This window comes from Natator depressus, chromosome 10 (genome assembly GCF_965152275.1).
Source record: "Natator depressus isolate rNatDep1 chromosome 10, rNatDep2.hap1, whole genome shotgun sequence".
In the NCBI taxonomy this organism is placed as follows: Eukaryota; Metazoa; Chordata; order Testudines; family Cheloniidae; genus Natator; species Natator depressus.
In genome coordinates, this window is record NC_134243.1 from 18,030,204 (window position 1) to 18,051,741 (window position 21,538).

Consider the following 21,538-nt stretch of genomic DNA (forward strand, 5'->3'; position numbering starts at 1 on the left):
GTGGAGGAGGGAAGGACAAGGCCACACAGCACTTTAAAACTTATTGAATGCCAGCCTTCTGTTGCTTAGGCAATCCTCTGGGGTGGAGTGGCTGGGTGGCCGAAGGGGCCCCCCCACCACGTTCTTGGGCATCTGGGTGAGGAGGCTATGGAACTCGGGGAGGAGGGCGGTTGGTTGCACAGGGGCTGTAGCGGCGGTCTGTGGTCCTGCTGCCTTTCCTGCAGCTCAACCATATGCTGGAACATTAGTTTGATCCGTCATCAGCCTCGTCATTGAATCCTGCCTCCTCTCATCACACTGCTGCCACCTATCAGCTTCAGCCCTCTCTTCAGCCCGCCACCTCTCCTCCTGGTCATTTTGTGCTTTCCTGCACTCTGACATTGTCTGCCTCCACGCATTCGTCTGTGCTCTGTCAGCGTGGGAGGTCAGCATGAGGTCAGAGAACATTTCATTGCAAGTGTGGTTTTTTTTCACCTTCTAATCTTCGCTAGTGTCTGGGAAGGAGAAGATCCTGTGATCCTTGAAATACATGCAGATGGTGGAGGAAAAAAAGGGACAGTGGTATTTAAAGACACCTTTTCTAGAGCAATGGGTACACTCTTTCATGGTAAACCTTGCTGTTAACATTACATACATAGCATATGTGCTTTCGTTACAAGGTTGCATTTTGCCTTCCCCCACCACATGGCTAGCCCCTCCCCATGGCTAACAGCGGGGAACGTTTCTGTTCAGCCGCAGGCAAACAGCCCAGCAGGAACAGGCACCTCTGAATGTCCCCTTAAGAAAAGCACCCTATTTCAACCAGGTGACCATGAATGATATCACTCTCCTGAGGATAACACAGAGAGATAAAGAACGGATGTTGTTTGAATGCCAGCAAACATACGCTATAATGCTTTGTTCTGCAATGATTCCTGACTACGTGCTACTGGCCTGGTGTGCTAAAGTGTCCTACCATGGTGGACGGAATAAGGCTGCCCTCCCCAGAAACCTTTTGATAAGGCTTTGGGAGTACATCCCGGAGAGCTTTATGGAGATGTCCCTGGAGGATTTCCGCTCCATCCTCAGACACATTAACAGACTTTTCCAGTAGCTGTACTGGCCGCGAATGCCAGGGCAAATTAATCATTAAACACGCTTGCTTTTAAACCATGTATACTATTTAAGAAGGTACACTCACCAGAGGTCCCTTCTCCGCCTGCCAGGTCCGGGAGGCAGCCTTGGGTGAGTTCGGGGGGTACTGGTTCCAGGTCCAGGGTGAGAAACAGTTCCTGACTGTTGGGATAACCGGTTTCTCCGCTTGCTTGCTGTGAGCTGTCTACAACCTCATCATCTTCATCTTCCTCATCCCCAAAACCTGCTTCCATGTTGCCTCCATCTCCATTGAAGGAGTCAAACAACATGGTTAGGGTAGTGGTGGCTGAATCCCCTAGAATGGCATGCAGCTCATCATAGAAGTGGCATGTTTGGGGCTCTGACCCAGAGCAGCGGTTCGCCTCTCTGGTTTTCTGGTAGGCTTGCCTCAGCTCCTTAAGTTTCAGGCGGCACTGCATCGGGTCCCTGTTATGGCCTCTGTCCGTCATGGCCTGGGAGATTTTGACAAATGTTTTGGCATTTCGAAAACTGGAACAGAGTTCTGATAGCACGGATTCCTCTCCCCATACAGCGATCAGATCCCGTACCTCCTGTTCGGTCCATGCTGGAGCTCTTTTGCGATTCTGGGACTCCATCATGGTCACCTCTGCTGATGAGCTCTGCACTCACCTGCTGCTTGCCTCGCTGGTCAAACAGGAATGAAATTCAAAGGTTCGCGGGCCTTTTCCTGTCTACCTGGCCAGTGCATCTGAGTTGAGAGTGCTGTTCAGAGCGGTCGCAATGGAGCACTCTGGGATAGCTTCCAGAGGCCAATACTGTCTGATTGCGTCCATGCTACCCCAAATTTGACCCATTTTGACAGTACGAGATAGTACAGTGTACTGTACTGGAAGGCCATGGTTATCAGAGGAGCCAACTGTTATGAAACTTTTGGGTGTTTAAGCTCAAAGCAATTGAAAATCTGCTGCTCTGTTGCATTGGGTGGCTGAGACAGCAGACACGCTATATGGGACATTCTCCATCTCCCTGAGCGTGAACTAGAAATTTCTGCAGTTTACCCTGGAGGGAGAAAATGTGCAAGGGCCATGTAAGTGGAGTTGGAGTATGATACAGATACATGTGTCATAAAATGGGCTTCATTTGCTACTTAATACCATATGCTGTAGTAGTGACTGTAGTTCAGTTGTGTGGGCATGTTCACAGCCCACAGTTAGTTCTCATGAGCAAAGTCTTTTATTCAGGCTTTCCCTGTTGGATCAGGATTTGGGCCTAAGGGACATCTGTCTGTTGCAATAGGAAAGTATTAATTGGGACTCTTAACTACTTGAGTCTGTAGACTGGGGACAAAATTGTAATTTGGGGTGGGCATTGGGGAATTCAGGAAAACAGATGTTTGTGTTTTGTTTTGTTTTTTTAAATCCCCATGTCAAGGTTCCTCCCCCACTCTGAACTCTAGAGTACAGATGTGGGGACCTGCATGAAAAACCTCCTAAGCTTATCTTTACCAGCTTAGGTCAAAACTTCCCCAAGGTACAAAATATTCCACCCTTTGTCCTTGGATTGGCCGCTACCACCACCAAACTAATACTGGTTACTGGGGAAGAGCTGTTTGGACGCGTCTTTCCCCCCAAAATACTTCCCAAAACCTTGCACCCCACTTCCTGGACAAGGTTTGGTAAAAAGCCTCACCAATTTGCCTAGGTGACTACAGACCCAGACCCTTGGATCCTAAGAACAATGAACAATCCTCCCAACACTTGCACCCCCCCTTTCCTGGGAAATGTTGGATTAAAAAGCCTCACCAATTGCATAGGTGACCACAGACCCAAACCCTTGGATCTGAGAATAATGAAAAAGCATTCAGTTTTCTTACAAGAAGACTTTTAATAAAAATAGAAGTAAATAGAAATAAAGAAATCCCTCCTGTAAAATCAGGATGGTAGATACCTTACAGGGTAATTAGATTCAAAACATAGAGAACCCCTCTAGGCAAAACCTTAAGTTACAAAAAAGATACACAGACAGAAATAGTTATTCTATTCAGCACAGTTCTTTTCTCAGCCATTTAAAGAAATCATAATCTAACACATACCTAGCTAGATTACTTACTAAAAGTTCTAAGACTCCATTCCTGGTCTATCCCCGGCAAAGACAGAATGTAGACAGACACACAGACCCTTTGTTTCTCTCCCTCCTCCCAGCTTTTGAAAGTATCTTGTCTCCTCATTGGTCATTTTGGTCAGGTGCCAGCAAGGTTACTTTTAGCTTCTTAACCCTTTACAGGTGAGAGGAGCTTTCCCCTGGCCAGGAGGGATTTCAAAGGGGTTTACCCTTCCCTTTATATTTATGACACCCCAATAATATTTTTAGTGGTTTTTCACCTGCAAAGTGCTTGACAAGCACTAACCCTCAGGACTGTTGTTGTTTTGTAGATTGGGAAGCTGATCTTTGAGGGCATCTTTAAGAAATGGTTGAAGAAATAAATCTCTTACTATTTCTTGGTTTGGTAACCTTTTTGCCTGCAAAGTGTATTTAATTCCACTGTTTTGAATTTGCCTCTTGGCTCTTACCACAGTGACCTGTTTCGTTTTTATTGGAAGACCATTGAGGATTTGTCGTATTTTCTCTTCTGATTTTTTGGGGGGTTTATATTTAAGAGTAGAAAAATTAGACTATCATTTTTTTTCTTGATTTATTAAATATAAACAAAGCTCATAATGAGTATGGGAGATCTTTGTGGCTTGCTGAACAGCCCCCTCTGTGAATAATTTTCAGCAATGTGAACTCAGGTATCATTCAGTGTGTTGTATAAAAATCATTTTTGTTGGATATAGTTTTACTGGATTTAACCTAAAACCTCCAATGCTACTTATAAGGAAGCATTTAAGAGTCTGGTCTTAATTAACTTAAGATACTGGACTTGGATATGGAAAACCAATAACTTCAGAATATTAAATCAAGTTACACCATTCAAAGTCAAATTCACTTGACATATATGGGGAGAAAATGAATGATGTTTCAGTTTGTCACTCCCCCCAAAGTTATTTAGCATGACATAAAGTATATCCAACACACTTAATGAAAGTAATGCACCTTTATAGTCTTTTCCCAGTTTCTTGTTTTGTAGTTATCCTGTGTATGCTAAATAACTTCCTAACGTTAAACTTGCTGCTATACTTTTGCATTATACTTGAGAGGTACTGAAAATATTTGGTAAAAATTCTTATTATATAATTATTTTGAGACGTATTAGTGTGATAGTCTTATGATTTGGTTTTTTAAAATCTCCAATTCTGGGACATCACAATTAAACTTCATTCTGCAAAGGAATTGCCTGAAAAGTCATTTGTAATTTCCTGACCCTTGAAAAGGGTAACAGTTCTTACTTTGCAGGTTTAATTCTTCCACAGTCACTTTCCCTTTAAATCTCATCTCAGTATTATGCAGCTCATCACAAACAATATGTCTGCTTACAGGGAGGAATTACCTTGGAGCAGTTCTTAGTTCCTCCACAGTTAACTACATGGTGTTTGTTCCTCGCTGGGGTGGGTATGTGTGTGTGTGACAGAGAGCTCAGTCTGCTTTTCTCTTTTTGTCCATCTCTTCTTTCTTGCCAAATTGATCAAGATCTGACATTCCATGCAGTCCATCCAAGTCTGAGAACTTGACCGTAGTTCTTACAGCAGGGCATTGACCCGCTAGAACACATTACCTTTGTGTTCTGTTACTGTGCTTACTCAGTTCTGATTCAAGGCACAAGTTTAAGGTGCTTGCTTCTTCTAAAAGTAGCTAGGGTATACAGTGTAGCCTTATTTTTCTTTCTAAGAAGATTATTGGATTGTTTTTGAATGTGAGCTGTGTTCATAAATGTGAATCCCTCTTTTAGTGTACTCTTACGTAAAAATAATTTTCTTTTTGTAGATCTGACAGTGCATCAGCTGATCAAGACAGTTTAAAATACCCTGCATCCAGAGACCGGGGCAGCTCTGCCTCCTATGGATTACAACCCTCAAATTCAGCTGTGGTGTCTCGACAAAGACACGATGATATCAGAGTCCACACTGACATACAGAATGAAGAAAAAGGTATATGGATTTCTGTTTCATGTGTAAAGCACCAGGGGATATCCAAAAAAACCCTGAAAGGCAGAAAACTTAAAATTGATAAAAGGGATTGTCTTTACACAAAGCGTAATTAATCTGTGAAATTGATTGCCACAAGATATAACTGAGTCTAAAACATAGCAAGATTCAAAAAATATTAGACGTTTGATATGGATAATGAGAAAATCCAGAGTTGCATTATATAAAATAAAAAAACAGATATTAATTGACTGATTAGAAAGAAACTTTGCTGTGGTTCTGTTATTCCATAATTGTCTGCTATGGCTTTCTGGCTCCTTCCTCTGAAATACCTGGTACTGGTTGCTGTTGGCAGTAGGTTACTGAAATAGATGGACCATAGGTCTAATCTCTTATGGGAATCACTATTTTTCTAGTGATCCTAGCAGTGGATTTGGAATTTACTTCTGGGATCTAGTCTGTACTTTTCCGCTCGCTGTAATCTTGAGCAGATTGTTTAACTTTCTGCCTCAGCTTACCTTTATTATAAAATTGGTGTGATATCTATCTATCCCACAGTATTATGAAGTTGGTAGATAAAACACTTCATGGTGCTTGGAGAAAGTATGAAGTATGTTCCTATATCTATATAAAAAAGTGACATTTGTCTTCAACTTTATAGCTGTTTTCTGATTGGGAAGGTTCTCTAGATTCTAACAGCTGGTCTACGCAGCACAGCAACGTGCACTAGAGTAATTTGAATTCTAAAACCCACCAGTGTTGTGCAGTAACTAGCATGTGTGGACTCTGCTGTGTGCACTAAAAATTCCCTAGTAGGAAAGGGTCTGAGTTAGAAGAGTCCATGATTCTCTCCCCCCCCCCGCAAGTTCTGAAAAATCATAGTTTTGCAGTTTTCTTTGTGAAAGTCTATACTGTGGAAATGACCAAACACACTGATTTTGGTCATAAGGCTTGGGAAGTATTTCGTTCTAGTAGACTTAAAGGATACATACCTCCACATTCTTATCTTATCCACTAAAGGAACTCGCATTTTATGATGATAAATCCATATTTCTGTCTAGCTTTGTTTTTTGCTCTGGTCTTTGCACTAGTGGTGTTTTTGGGTATGTCTACATTACAGACTTCTCTCCACTGAGTCTGCCTATAGAGGTCCAGGTACTTGTGGCTGCTTGTGTGTGAACTAGTACATGTATATTTAACCTGATCAGAATAAGTTATGTTTTGTCCAAGAAATAGTCAAGCTAATAGCCTGTAGACAGATAATTGTCACAAATGGATTGTTTCTATTCATTCACAATTTTGACTCAGTAGTGATCATTGGACTGCCATTGGTGGAATGTTTCAATCCTGTAACAAGACTTGAGAGGTTACACCACTCTTGAGCAACACTCTAGGAGGTGGTGTTTGGCAAGGAGGGGAAGAGTACATTTCCTCTTTTCTTCCCTGTTGTAGGCAGGTAACATTACATTTGATTGTGAGGGTACTGGAAGTTCATTCCACAACCTTTCACAGCAGCAAGCTATTCCCCTGTGTACTAAATTTCCACCATTGCACACAATGTTGTCTGCATGTTTCTTCTAAAATGAAGAACACTGTAATATTAACATATTTAATTACTCCTGGTGGAATTTTGCACCAAAATATTAAAAATTATATGGACAATATTGTAAAATTCTGCATATTTTATTTGTCAGAATAACACAATATAATCATGTGAGCACCAATTATTTTGGTAATTTATTTCAAAATACCTGTCAGCAAATATGTCTGTAACAATACAGATGACACACAAGATTCAGGAAATATTTTTTGACAAATAGATTCCTTACTAGGCATATTAACACAGAACGTTGAGTAAAAATTCATTTAAACTACAGTGTAGGAACATATTTCCTGCACCCCTCAGAAGCAGTGCAAAGGCTTGGGGGAGTCAGGGTAACAGAGGAGCTGAGGGAGAGGGAAATAATTGCTGGGAAGAACCCTAGTTGTGAACTTGGAGGGTTGTTGGGTGTGGATGGGAGACATATGGAACGCTTTTTGGGGGTGGGGGGGGGTGTAAGGGAGTCAGTGAGCCTCCCTCATGCAGACCCTGGCCAGCCCCTAGCCTCTCCCGTTCAGTCAGGCACATCTGTCCCCGTCATCTGTGTCCCGGCGCCTTCACTCAGCCACCACTCTTCTCCTGTCCCCCATGTGTCCCTGCACCCCCACTCTCATTCAGCCCTGCCTCAATACTATCACCCCACTAGCTCCTGTGCCGGTGCTCCAGTCTCTTCCCCCCCCCCCCCAGCCCTTCTGAACCCCAGTCTATATGACACCCCAGCAGGTCCATGTGCCACACTCTGTCCTTCCGTCTCTTCCCCCCCCCCCCCCCCCCCCCCCCCCCGGTCATATCCCGTTCCTCCTTATCTGTATGACAAGGTGGATATTTAAATGTGGCTTTGGTTTGGTATGAAGTCAGATGTTACCTGTCACCTTCAATTAAATTACATGCTTTTAGTCTTGAATTTTATTGTGGTATACTGTCCCTTAACCATAAAATGTATTATAAACATAACAATTAAAAGAAGTGTTGTTGTAGCCATGTTGGTCCCAGGATATTAGACAGACAAGGTAATATCTCTTATTAGATCACCTTTTAGTGGTGAAAGAGACCAACTTTCAAGCTTATACACAGCTCTTATTCAGATCTGGGGAAGGTATGCAGTGTCACAGCTAAATAAAAGAGGGGGACAGATAAGGAGTAACCTGTGGTGCAAGAGACCATTCAAGGTGAAGTGAGCTGTTAACATCTCTAGAGTCATAGGACAAAAGAGGGTTAGTGGTTTACAGATTGTTGTAATGAGCGATAAATCCAGTGGAGATACATCTGCAGGTTTTGCATCTGTTATTTCTCTTAAAACTGCCTTCACCAAACAAGGAAACTCCAGAGTGGAGTGTTGCTTTACTTGTGGCAAAAAAGCCTTGATGACATATATTCTTTCTGTCTGAACTGAAAAAAATGAGAGAGAAGTTGTAGATCAAATAAAAATACATAATAAAAGATTATCCTTTACTATAATTTTCCAGTTAATTACATAATATACTGTACATAATTTCAAAGTAAGGAAGTTATAGGTCTCTGTACAGAAGTTTGTGGGGTCCTGAGGGAATGGTGAAATTTTCATTAACATCTCAGATGCACTGCTCTTGGAGAGAAGCTTTATAATTGCTCTTTGGGTCCACTGCATCTCAACATCATTTGGACTTCAGTTTTTAAATTTCCTAATTCCTGCAGCTTTAAAAGACATACCTGTTCCAAGCAACTGCTATGGCTGCTGGAAGATGGTCTGCGTAATAGTCATATTTCTTTTTCATCTTCCTTATATTGTGAGGCAGTTTGGCTTCTGGAAGTGGTGTTGCTGAGAGAGGGCCTATCAGCCATTGGTGATCTTGTGTCAAAAAATCTAGATGAGTTCTTCCATGGTTGACTGACTGGAGGGGTCAGGTAGGGAAGAAATGTTAAAAGGCTGCCTGCATGGCCTGAAATTTTCTTTCCATGTCTGAGCTTCAAGATTGAGTTCTTGCCAATCAGACAAAGGATTGTGAAGGCCCAATAGACTGTTCTTTACCCTGTACAAATTGGCAATCCTGCGGAGAGATGGGCAGAGGGAAGTCCACCACACAAAGTGCTGCAGGAGACATGATGGAGCAGAAGGTTTCTTCCATTCACTATGTAAATTCTCAGAGAACTGGTTCTTTCAGGATGACAGTGGCATTTGGCTGTCACCATAGGACAGTATGAACACCACTGGGCTGTGCAGTACCATGAGGAGGCGCTGCAGGGCATTGGGAAGGTCATGCACAAGAGACCATCCTTTCCTCTGGGTTGGCTGATCAATGGTGAATCAGTATCTAATTAACTTCCAGGGCTTGTATAGCCTGGAAATGTGCAGGCTTTTAAGGAACATGATCCATTAGGGGAAAATGTGTTAGTTCAGAAAGGTTTTTAGAATTTAAGGCCGTGACAGCATTTTAAATTTTATTTAACTGTTAGTGGAAGTGTTTCCAGTTTAAGTATATGTTGTGCACTTAGAGTGGACCAGTGGTTCTCAATTTTTTGTATTGGTCAGCAAGCTTCTGAATGCGACCCGACCCTCTTCCCCCCCCCCCCCCCTTACAAATTAGAAATACTTAAAAAAAATATTCAATACTGTTATAAATGCTGGATGTGAAGTGGTGTTTGGGGGTGGAGGCTGACGGCTCGCAATCCCCACATTACCTTGTGAACCCCTGAGGAGTCATGACCCCCAATTTGAGAACGCCTGGAATAGACTCTGTTCCAAATTTAAAAATGTTTTTCCAAATAATAGATTTGTTAGTACACCGTATGTGAGTGAGGATATTCGTTGACACATGCAATTTTTCAAATTGACAATGTCCCTTTTAAGCATTTCTACCTGGAATTTTTTTTTACTGGCTATTGCTACAAATAACCCCTAACATCTTTATGACTGAAACTAGAGAACTTCCTCTCAGTGTGTTTTCACCATTTCCCAGAGTGTACAAGATAATGTTTACCTGTTAATAGCAGCAGCAGGTCTGGAACTGGAAATAAGCAGGCAGCAAGGAACAGGTGGGTAAGTGCACAGAGGATGGGTGGGCCCTAAGCCTGTTTACACTCAGGCCCACCCAGAAGACCTCTCTAAGCATAAATAAAACCCTAATCTTTTTAAGGGATTTTAAAAAACTCAAACATCTGTATTATTTTGAAAATTGAACTTCGATTTTTTTTTAACTCTAATTTCAGTTTGATAGTGTCCCTTTAATTTAATCTGAACAGGTGACCCAGAAACTCAAAGGGCCTAGCAAAGCACTTTTGCATATGAAAGTCTAAAATCAAGCCAAATAACAAATTCAATTTTATTCATAATTAAAACTGGAAGCCTTTTAATTATTTAAACACTTTATTACATTGGTATAATGAGGTACTAAATAGACAATGCAATAACATTCTGATTTCAAACCAATTTTTTCCCAGGTGGCTACAATGTCAATGGAGGATCTGGGGAAAATACTTATGGTCGGAAGTCGGTGGGGCAAGAGCTGAGAGTTAACAATGTGACCAACCCTGATTTTACCAGTGTTCAGCATGGAAATCGTGCTTTAGCCACAAAAGACATGAGGAAATCACAGGGTAAGAATGCTGTGTGTTTACAGGAAGAATACAATTTTACACTTCAAAATAATTTACTGTTAAACTTCCAAAGATAGGTTGACTGCAGATTAAAAATATTTGGGGAAAAATACACAATTTAAAAACAAATGTTTTGGCTATATTGTTACATGGGAAAAAGAACATCAAAATATGACTCTCTAATTTGACAGCTCAATTTATCTTCTAAAGTGAGGAGCGTGGTCTACTTAGTGATAAGAGCAAGATGGGAATCAGTCATGGGCTCTGCTCCCGCTGCATCAGAGACTTCCTATGTGAAGTTGAACAGATCTTCAGCCTTATTTTTATGATGGTTTAATTTGAACGGTGTTTGCGTGAAAATAGGATTTGTTTTATGACTAAATGAACTCAAAACACTAACTACAGTTGTGTTACTTAGTCCAACAACAGCCGATTGTTATAATTACATCTCTACTCCGATATAATGCGGTCCGATATAACATGAATTCGGATATAACGCGGTAAAGCAGCGCTCCGGGGAGCAGGGCTGCTTTACCTCGTGATATCCGAATTTATGTTACCACAAGTGGTTCCTCTGAGCTCCCCCCCCCCCCCCACTTGCCGCGGCTCCCCCATCCCAGCTCACCTCCGCTCCGCCCCCTCCCATGAATTCGCTATAGCTCCGCTTCTCCCCCTTCCCAGGCTTGCCACGATTGGGGCAGCAAGAGGAACCTCTCCCTGCCCCAGGTCACCTGCGCTCCGCCTCGGCTTCCTCCCCTGAGCCCGCTGCCACCGCTCCGCTTCTCTCCGACCTTCTTTCCAGGCTTCCCACACCAAACAGCTGATAGGCGCAGCAAGCCTGGGAGGAAGGGAAGGAACGGCGAGAAGCGGAGCAGCAGCGGTGGGCTCAGGGGAGGAGGCGGAGCGGAGATGAGCTGGGGCGGGGAGCTTGGTTTTCCTCTCCCTACCCCGATATAACACGGTCTCACCTATAAGACAGTAAGACTTTTAGGCTCCCGAGGACTGCGTTATAGCGGGGTAGAGGTGTAATTAGTGGTTCCTAAAGGCCTCCACCAAAATTGACTGTGCTATGCAATTTATAAACAAATAGTAATGGACAGTCCTTGCCCCAGATAGTTTAGTCTACTCTAGGGAAGACAGACAAAAGCTGTGAGAGACGAATACTATCTCCATTTTACAGATTAGAAAACGGGGACACAGACTGACTTATTCAAATAGAGATTTTGTGGCAGAGCCAGGAATTAAACCTAGACCTCCTGAGTCCCAGTCTAGTTCCTTAACAACAAGAATATCCTGCCCTTTCTGATCTCTTCAGATGAGTCATAAGTAGAAGAATGACTAATAGCTGTCCCTGTTTTAAGTCTCATGTCTCTAGTAATAGAATTTAGGGGTGAGAAGAGAGAATACTTTTCAGTATTAGCAGAATATTCTTAATAGTATGTATGTTTCCCTTGAGCAAGCCACATCTCTAAGTTGCTTCTTAAAGTGCAAAAACTACAGTCTTTAAAGAATGAAATTTAAAAATAACCATCTGTGACTAGTACACATCTGTTCGTATTTCATCTGTCTTTGGACTCAACAGTTTGAGGGCAACTTTTTATTGGGGAGAGTTCACTAATTGGTGGTGTAATCTCTTAGCAAGTTATGTTGAAACTTGGTGTCTCCTTTGAAATATAGAATAATTTTTTTGTGGTAGGATTTTATTTTTAATTTCTTTGTTTGCCATGATCTGAATGTGGTTTCTTTACAGTTGTTTAAATATGGAGGTTGTCTTACTTTGAGGGGTAATTAGCATGTTGCAGAAACTTCCCTATTTTGCAAACAGAAAGTCTTTTGCAGGTGTCCTGTGTTTAACGCTTTGCTTTGCACAACTTTATTCACGTTCATTTTGTCTTTCTGACTTGGTTTTCAGCCTATGATTTAGGCTCAACTAACTGGCAGTCTCAACATTTTATTATGTAATAAAGGTCAATATTTCATTATTAATCAAATTGAAAGAAAGCTGTTTTTAACAGAATTATAAACTGGAAGACTTTTTCATGGAGAAATGAAGTACGTCTATCTAACCAGTAAACTGTCTTTTTTTTTTTTTGCAGTTTCATATTGTCGTTTCTTTTTGTATATAAAACAGCACAGCTGCATTTTAATTGAGAAATAAATGTATAGTTCTTGCTCTGAAGAGATTACAAACAAAAGGATAGACACACAAGATGAGACACCAGGAAGTCAAGAGATGAAGATTTAATTACTACAGGTTTAGTTATTTCTGTTAACTTTAGATCTACAAGTTAAAACTGAAGAGCCTGCCAGTTCGCTCCTACCTCCAGAGCTGCAACTGGTGACAGAAATCCCTCTGCGCAAGTTTAGCACTGCCTTATTCAAGACATTTCTAAATTAGTTACTAAAGAGTACTTATATTCTTATTCCTAACTATAGTATAACTAGTACAGAGTGCATTTCAGAAAACTAGTTTCTCTGTAAGGCTCCGGTGACCTGTTTCTCTGCAACCCAAATGCTACAGAAATTGGCTGACAAGGCAAAAGAAAACTTTGAGCAAAACTACTCATCCTGTTCCTCTCCTTTCTTCCACAGTGGGTCAGAGATTGGTGATTTTCTGTTTTCAGATGAGTCATTACAGTGCCCTTGCACCCTGCTCTCCTATCTCTATAGCTTAGCCATGTATGGGACATTGGCAGGTAATCTTTACAGAGCAGCTGCCAAATAAGTCCAGCAGCCAAAGGTTTCTCAAATTAGAGTGATCTTCTTGTAGCAGGGATTCCAGTTCCTAGAGTGGGAATTTCATGGAAGAAATTCCAGCTCTTGCATTAGCAACACCAGGAGCTGACTGTGGTTCCTTCAACACTCCTCACTGGATATATGGTGTGCTTTCCCATTTCTTAAGACCATGACTTCCAGATAAGCCAAGAGAAAAGGAAAATGAATTCCGTATACATGGCTATAGTAAAGTTGAATACATTGTGCTCAGTTCCAAGGAAGAAATTACAATGAGGAAGTAACACGTTCTCCAAAAGCCTTTTTGAAATTCTTTGAGCTTTTGGGGATGTATAGACATGCTGGCCAGAAACAAGATGTACATTAGACTGCGTCAAGTTTTCCTTGCCATTTCCTTTTCATAAAGATGCCCAATCACCTATCTTCCTCAAAGTTTTAAGACTCTGAACTAATGGCCGATGAGAAACGGATTCTCAAATGCCATTTAATTTTTTTTTAAACCAGGCAGGGCAGCTACAACAATCGATACCTGTCTGGAAGGTTGGGAAGCACCTTTCCCAACCAGAATACCACAAGGAGCGTGGTCTCCTAGGGTGAAATGACCAATTAATGGTTTACCAGAACAAAGAGTGACAATCCACAATGGTCTCAAACCATTGATCTAGTAGTCATTGATGACTAACCATAATCTTTCTCATGCTCCATATGTCTTAAACAGCAGGGAAAATCTAGCCAACCAGTCTTCCAGAAGGAGCCCTACATTCCCCTTTAAACAGGGGAAGAAAAACTACTACCCATCTGAACTCCCCCATTCAAGAGAACACCATCACAGTTGGCTGGCTAAGCAAAGAATGGATGAATTTTATGGATTGGCGTTGCCACTTCCTGTCTTAGTATTAGTAGTAAAATTGGTTGGCTTTCAGACCTAAGGGCATCCAAGCAAAACTACAATTCTTCTTTTTGTATTTTTACCCACGAGACTAAAACATGGAGCAGTAGCCACTCTCAGTTAGGACCAAGGGAGCTCTTGTCCATGTTTACTTTTTTCTTCAGAACCAGAGATCTCACTGAAGATCAAAAGAAGAAGAGCAATAGTCTTTCTTATCATGCAAACCTGATGTAGGATACCATGTATTTGGGGATCAACAATCTCTGGGAAATAATCGGTTTGTTCCACACAGGAAGAATCTGCTAGCATAGGAATCAATGCCATATCAAGATCCTGCCAGATAGAAGTTAGCTGTCTGGTTGTTTAGGTTATCTAATTATTCTCTTTTCCCCAGTGTTAACATGCCTTTCTCCTCAAAGAAAGAATTATGAATAAAGTCTATGTATGCCTGTTGGTATTCAAACACTAGAACAAGGTTGGACAAATCACTCCTAATTCTCATTAAGATTGTACAAGTGCGGGATTTTTTATCACTATGGTATGGATAAAGATGAATCCATGTGGAGTGCATGTTTCCTCTATCCTTGTTTGTTCTCATAGTAATGACTACGATTTTCCATCATCCAGATGTTAAGATATAGCTTAAAGCAGACTCTCTATTACTTCTGATAGATGAGCAGTTCATTTTCCTCAGTTCTTCTATCTGATATTAAAAATATTTACTGAAAATTGATTTAGGTTTCACTGTACATTTTATTTATCAGAGTCTTTTCACCTTCTCATGACCTGATTTGTAGTGAGGGATCTCAGGGGAAACTCACTTATGTTTGTTCTGCTTAGACAAACAGGTACCAAACATAGATTCTATTTCCGAAGTAAACCAAACTTTTCATAGTTCTGGAGTAGTTCTGATGTCATTTGGTAAGATTCTCTCCATGTAAAATAAATCTGACAAATTTTAGACAACTGCAGAGTCATCAAGATTCCTGAAGCTAGTAGGTTACCATCTTATTTAGCAAAAACAACAAGGAATCCTTGTGGCAACTTAGAGACTAACAAATGTATTTGAGCATAAGCTTTCGTGGGCGAGAACCCACTTCATCAGATGCATGGAGTCAACTGTCAGTAATGGGCCACTCTCTTACCACCTCAAAAGTTATTTTTCCTCCCTTAGTATCCTGCTGTTAATAGATTTATCTCATTAGATTGACCTCACACTTGGTAAAGCAACCCCCATCCTTTCATGTATTTATACCTGTTCCTGTATTTTCACTCCATGCATCTGATGAAGTGGGTTCTAGCCCATGAAAGCTTATGCCCAAACAAATTTGTTAGTCTCTAAGGTACCACAAGGACTCCTCGTTGTTTTTGCTGATACAGACTAACCTGGCTATCCCTCTGAAACCTGTCATCTTATATAGGGCTCCAACTCACCTATCAGTAATAACCTTGTGGACCATGGGATGGCACATCTCAAATGAAGGTACTGGTCAGGTAGTAAATTGATCACTCATTCACTAAACAATACAAAACTTATGTGGAGTCCATACTCAACACAACATTTGGACGGAAAGGTTTGCATGTAGTAGTAACTTGTTAACTTACATTTATTTTATATTACAGTGGCACAAAAGAAGCCCCGACTGAGATCATAGCCCCATTTGCTCTGTACATACACATATATTATAAACAGTCCCTGCCCAGAAGATCTTGGAGTCTTAAACAAGACAGAGAGGATGGAAGAAATAAGTATGATGCCTATTTTACAGATTAAAAATTCTGTATTTGTCTCTCTCCTAACATTAAAACAACGTGACCTGCCACCCTCAGTGGAGTGGCAGTACTTAAAACTAAAACAGTTCCTAATCTTTCAGTTTGGTGTGGATGCCCTAAGCCTGCTAAAGGCCCCAGAGTGACAGGAAACCTTGGAAATGCCTCATAAACTCCCCAAGTCCATGTCTGCTATATATGCTTTATATATGCTTTAGTCTGGAGTTCTTTGTGTAAGCATATGAAGGTGAGTTATCACAGTCCTTAAAAGAATCTCAGTAGCAGAGCATATTACAGAATGTTACAAATGCTTCTGTGGATCTCAGACTATGCCTGATACAGCAAAAGATTCTATTCAAAATGTATTGGACTCCACGGAGGTTTTGCAAGATGAGGGCTTTGTCCTCTGATGTATGTTGGTGCTGTAATAGAGAAAAAGGAAGCCTTCTGCATGCTATGGGACTGTTGAACAGTCAGGCAGTTGTGGAAAGAGGTGGACGCAAGTGATACACTTCTTCAACCAGACCTCAGTTTAAAATTATTTCCTAGGTTATGTACCTACTATGCTTGGTTTAACTCCACCACAAGACTTTGATTCTTGAGGGTTGCCATGATTATGAAGCTCATGATTTTACAAAAAATGAAGGAGTAGGCTTATGCCCGGAATAGAGCAATAGTATTCGGACCTGTCTGAGTGAGCAGTGAAAGAAAGAATATCTTACCAAAATTGAGAGCACTTATATGAATTGGAAGAAATTTGGACCCTGTTTCTTGATACACTTGGATAAAGAATGCAGACAGCTCAAGGAATACAGACTTCCATTCTATCTGACTCCTCTACTTTTTTTCCTCTCCTTTCATCCCCCCAGTTCTCTCTTTCCCTTTTTTGGCTATTTGTGTGTATTTTTATTGTTACCTCAATCCTAACATGTTGTCTCTGTGCAGTATTGTTTTATTTTTGTATTATCTAGTCTTGCATCTTTGACAAGCTGTAAAATTGCATAATTTTATTGAATAGCCTGTGAAATGGGTGGTATTTGGTAACATACAAGCTGTAAATTGTTTACTTTTTGTATTTTTTGTTTCTTTATGAATACTAATAAAAATGATTGTCAAATCTGTGTTCTACTGTTCTGAATTTCTGAAAATGTGTTGTTTCATTCCAGTTAAAATCTCTCCTGCTTGGGACACCAGCTGCTAAGATTTCATTTTAAGATCTTTGGGCCTGAATATACTGGAGATTAGGAAAGTTTTATATTCCCCTGAAAACTTCCTTTTTCTTAATAGTTAGGGAGAATAGGATCCTATAAGAAGTGGAGACATAATTACAGTAAAGGTGTTTTGTTTTGTTTTTATAAGTAGAAGACCCTGCTGCAGAGGCAGGAAAACAGAGCTGTTCAAAACAGTTAACCTGTTCTTATTGTTAATCCATCATAAAATTAAATTTATTTCAGTTTTGAAGTTATTGCTCTTCAACAGGCAGGGTTAGCCTAATGCTGTAACCACAGGTTTTGTTCTGCCTAAGAGCAACAAGGAGACCAAAGAGACATTATAGAGTGTGTACTATTTGCTAAAGAGAAGAAATTTTCAGGTATCTGAACCCATTTTTCTATTTCATTTTTTTAATTTGAGGCTAAGGTAAAAACAAAAATAAAACTGGGTTTTGTTTTTTCTCAAGAAATGGCTATGCTATTAAAATATACCCATGAATTTAAGTTCAGCTTGCTTAGTAAATACTCATACACCATTATAGAGAAAAAAATATTTTTCAGAGCGATCGTTGTCTTATTCTGACGAGTCTCGACTGTCAAATCTTCTTCGGAGAATTACTCGGGAAGACGACAGAGACCGAAGACTGGCTACTGTAAAGCAATTGAAAGAATTTCTTCAGCAACCAGAAAACAAACTGGTTAGTAATGTTAACATGCAGTTCCATGTATCATTAAAATGTATAATATGTTCGTTTTCTAAATCAATTTTCTAAACATTTGACTACTGAAGTGTAGGCTGGGTTAATGCACTTGTTTTTTTTTTGTTTTTTTTAAAGGGTAAACATTTCTGGGCCATGTGCCTTTTCTGTAGTGTTCAGGAAATGATTTATAGCTTGATTACTTAAGACGTTTGCCTCAAAGCAAAACCACAAAATACGTGTGAGCCCAAGATGTAAATACGACATCCATTGTACAGCAGTCAGTCTGTTCTTTTTCTTCTGACTGCTCCTGGAAATATTTTCTTGATGCATTAAGTGCATTTTTACTTGCATTGAAATGATTTTCTTGTATTCAAAATAATAATTAACTCGAATATTTTTAATAAAAATTGAATACTTATATAAATCATGGATTACTGTGGCAAGGTTCACAGCTGAGGGAAATACAATTTTCTAGAAAATACAGATGGGGGAGGGAAGAACTTCCTACAATGGTACTTGGGGAACCAGAAGCACCCCATCCCCATTTCAATTATGAGCTAGCTTGATGCAAATATCATTGTCTCACCAGTAGTTTCCCAGCTGTTGAACAGGGACGGGTGATAGATTAGAATCCTGTGAAACCTGCGTGATAGATTATTTCAGAAAAACGAACATTTGCTTAACACCAACCTCTCAGATCTCTCTGAAGGGCAAAATAGAACCACTGAAGCATGAACCTACTACTCCTTCCAGGAATCGCTGCCAAGTTAGCAAAATCTCATTGTTAACTGTATAATATAATAAATCTGAATCCTGTCCATTACCAGGATTGGATTGATAGTTAATGATTAAAGGGCAGTCTCTGTGTTGCAAACCAGACTTAAAGCCAGTTAAAAGGGGCAAGGTCATAAGAGGGCTCCACATGGAGTTAATTTTGCTATAGCCATCTTACTATCTTTGCCCAAATAGGAAAGATTATGGCAAAATAGCTCTGGTTCCACTGCAGCCCTCTGACTTACTTCATCCTTGATCCTGTGTAACAGGATAGCTTGCACCTTTTAAAGGTGAGAGGCCTGGGGCCAGCCAATCTTTGGGAAGTAGGCACACCTTTGCAGGGATCAGGTTAGTTCCCTATAAGAGCAGCAGGAACCTGCAGAGAGAGGGCATGCTCAGGGAGAGAGAACCAGAGGAAGCTGTGACAGAGACTGTAAGAAGAGTTGTTGTGCACACGAGACCTTTGTCCAGGCAGAAGGGTTTGGGCCTGGAAGACGGAGAACAAGGCTGAGGGCCAAGGAGAGCAGATTCCATGGGAAGAGAGAGACTTCAGCCAGGTGGGGCTGAGAGTGGCTTGCCAAGACAGGAAAGAGCTGGGGGGAGAAGAGAAGTCCCAGGACTGAGTATAGTTTTGCCTTTCATGCCAATAAATTAGATCCTAGGAGAAGGGGTGTTATTTAAGGAGCCCCTTGAAGGGGGGAAATTGAGGCAGGGTTGCCTGTTGAGTGACTTCGGCTGCGAGAGGGCGCGGAAGGCAGTCCTCACGATGAAACTCTAGCTGCAGGCCTTTACCATGAGACTGCGCTGCAATTGTTAATTGATATCTTAGCAGTAGACTGAGTTCAGATATTGTCTGTGTTGATTATTTTAGGTCCGCTACCATAAGGGGCACAAGTCCAGTTTGCAAGTTGGAAGTCAAAGCTTTGTGAGCCCATCTAGTATTTTAAAAATGAACTGAAACAGAGAAGACATTGCATTGGTCTCCTCTAAATACAAATTTGCTACCATGAAGGCATCCAGTCTGGCCACAACAGAAATATTACTGTTTCTTGGAGAAGGCAGCCTTGATTCAGTAGACAGTATACCTCTCAAAGACATTCTGGTGGTTAGGGCTTCCTTGTTCTGGAAGAAAGTGTTTTGCCTCCTCTGAATCACTGTTAGACACAATAAGAGTCTTCTAATCCCATTCTGCAATTTACAAAGGTTTGGCATTATAGACCTGAGGTGTGAGAAACAAAGAGCAAGTTTGCCAGTATTTACTTGTTGGCGAGAGAATGAATCTATGCAGGTAAAATAGCTACATGGGATATTTATGAATTTCCTGTTCTGCAGCAATTGGTGCTGAGTTCAACAGTCTTGCTATCAACATCAGAGGCTTCTTTTGAAAATCATATAAATGTTTTTCCCTCTTAAAGTTTAAAGCAGTGCACTTTTCTCATGCAAATGAGACCTACATCAGTTACTCTCCTTTAGCTTATTTTACAGTAACTGTAAAGTTTCCTTCTGAAAATCAGTGTGGTGTTGATTTCTGCATCATATTGAGTATCTTCTTTTATTGAATAAATCTTGTGTTTGGTCTTGATTATTAAAAACCAGGAAATGCATATTCCATTAAGGATTCCTATTGTCTATCAGGCATGTGAGAGGAGCTATTATATATATGTCTTTAAAAAAATAAATAAAGGCATAAGAATACTCCCAGTGAAGTGCATGCCTGTTTTTATGCATTTCATAGCCACAATGCTGTTAAAACTTCTGAAGGAACCCACTACTCATAAAAAGTCTTATCTGATGCTGATTGGAATAAAAATTAAGCATAAGTAGCTGGGAGGTCAGACTACTTTTACATGTGAATTTTAGTTCACATGTATTTATAAACATCTTTTTGGAATCTAACATAGGCCTGTTTCCCTCCCACCCCTTGTGGATCTTACATGTTTTAGGCTTAGTTGTATCTGTCAAGCTCTCCAGTGGCCTTGGGATTTTTCATACGTATACTCAGAAAAAAATACTGATGGGCATCTGTGAGCATTTCATGTTGTTTATTTTGGGGTGGAGTATAAGTGTGTGTGTGTGTTTTAATGTGGGAGAAGTTAAGACTCCTCAAAATGGGACAGTTGAGAGCACTGTCATCATTTTAGTTTGCTAGCATGAAAGCAGGACTTCAAAATTAAGGGTTAGCCTAGCTGAAAATATGAGGACTTGCTAAAAATCTCTTCATATCATTTTATTTGTAGGATCTTGGCTCAGGCTCTCACTATTTATTAGTCGACCTCTTCCCCATGCCCTTTTCCATCCTCAGTCCAACCTCAGTTTTTCATAATCTTTTTAATTTAGACTTTTTATAACACTAGGGAAGATACAGTAGACTTGCAGATATATTTCTCAGAACACAGTGCTAATGCCCATCAAACTTGTCCTTAACTCAACAGTGAAGGAAGTTTTAGGGTAGACCCACAAACCATTAGAACAGTAAGTATCATACTTCTCACACGTGGCCTGTCAGAACATTGTCAAAGCCTCTCCACAGTGTCCAACTTTTAATATTTTTATAAAGGAAATATTTTCTTTAACTTAGACCATTCCAGGAAGTACACTTTTCATCACTGAAATTTTTAGCTATGAGCGGATAATGTTCTTGACATAATCTTGAGCCAAAACTTTAAAACCTACTCAAGACAAAGATTTTTAGTGACCCATAATATCTGTAGGCACTAGATCAGGGGTGGGCAAACGTTTTGGCCCGAGGGCCACATCTGGGTATGGAAATTGTATGGTGGGCCATGAATGCTCACAAAATTGGGGGTTGGGGCGTGGGAGGGGGTGAGGGCTCCGGCTGGGGGTGTGGGCTCTGGGGTGCAGGAGGGTGGGACCCCAAGGGGTTCAAAGGGCAGGAGTGAGATCCAGGTTGGGGCAAAGGGTTGGGGCATGGGAGGAGGTCGGGGTGCAGACTCCAGGCAGTGCTTACCTCAAGCAGCTCCTGGAAGCAGCGGCATGTTCCCCCTCTGACTCCTACACAGAGTTGTGGCCAGGTGGCTCTGAACGCTGCCCTGTTCGCAGGCGCTGCCCCTGCAACTCCCATTGGACCTGTTTGCTGGCCAATAGGAGCT

General features: G+C 40.9%; 1 protein-coding gene across 2 annotated transcripts in view; it reads left to right on the top strand.

Moving 5' to 3' along the window:
* Positions 1 to 21,538, top strand: part of SMG1 (SMG1 nonsense mediated mRNA decay associated PI3K related kinase) — a 116,152-nt gene that overhangs the window by 15,441 nt on the left and 79,173 nt on the right. For both annotated transcript variants that reach the window (XM_074965387.1, XM_074965388.1), the window contains exons 2-4: positions 5,017 to 5,180; positions 10,195 to 10,350; positions 17,515 to 17,651. In XM_074965387.1, the coding sequence (XP_074821488.1) occupies positions 5,017 to 5,180; positions 10,195 to 10,350; positions 17,515 to 17,651 (457 nt within the window). The remainder of the gene's footprint in view (positions 1 to 5,016; positions 5,181 to 10,194; positions 10,351 to 17,514; positions 17,652 to 21,538) is intronic.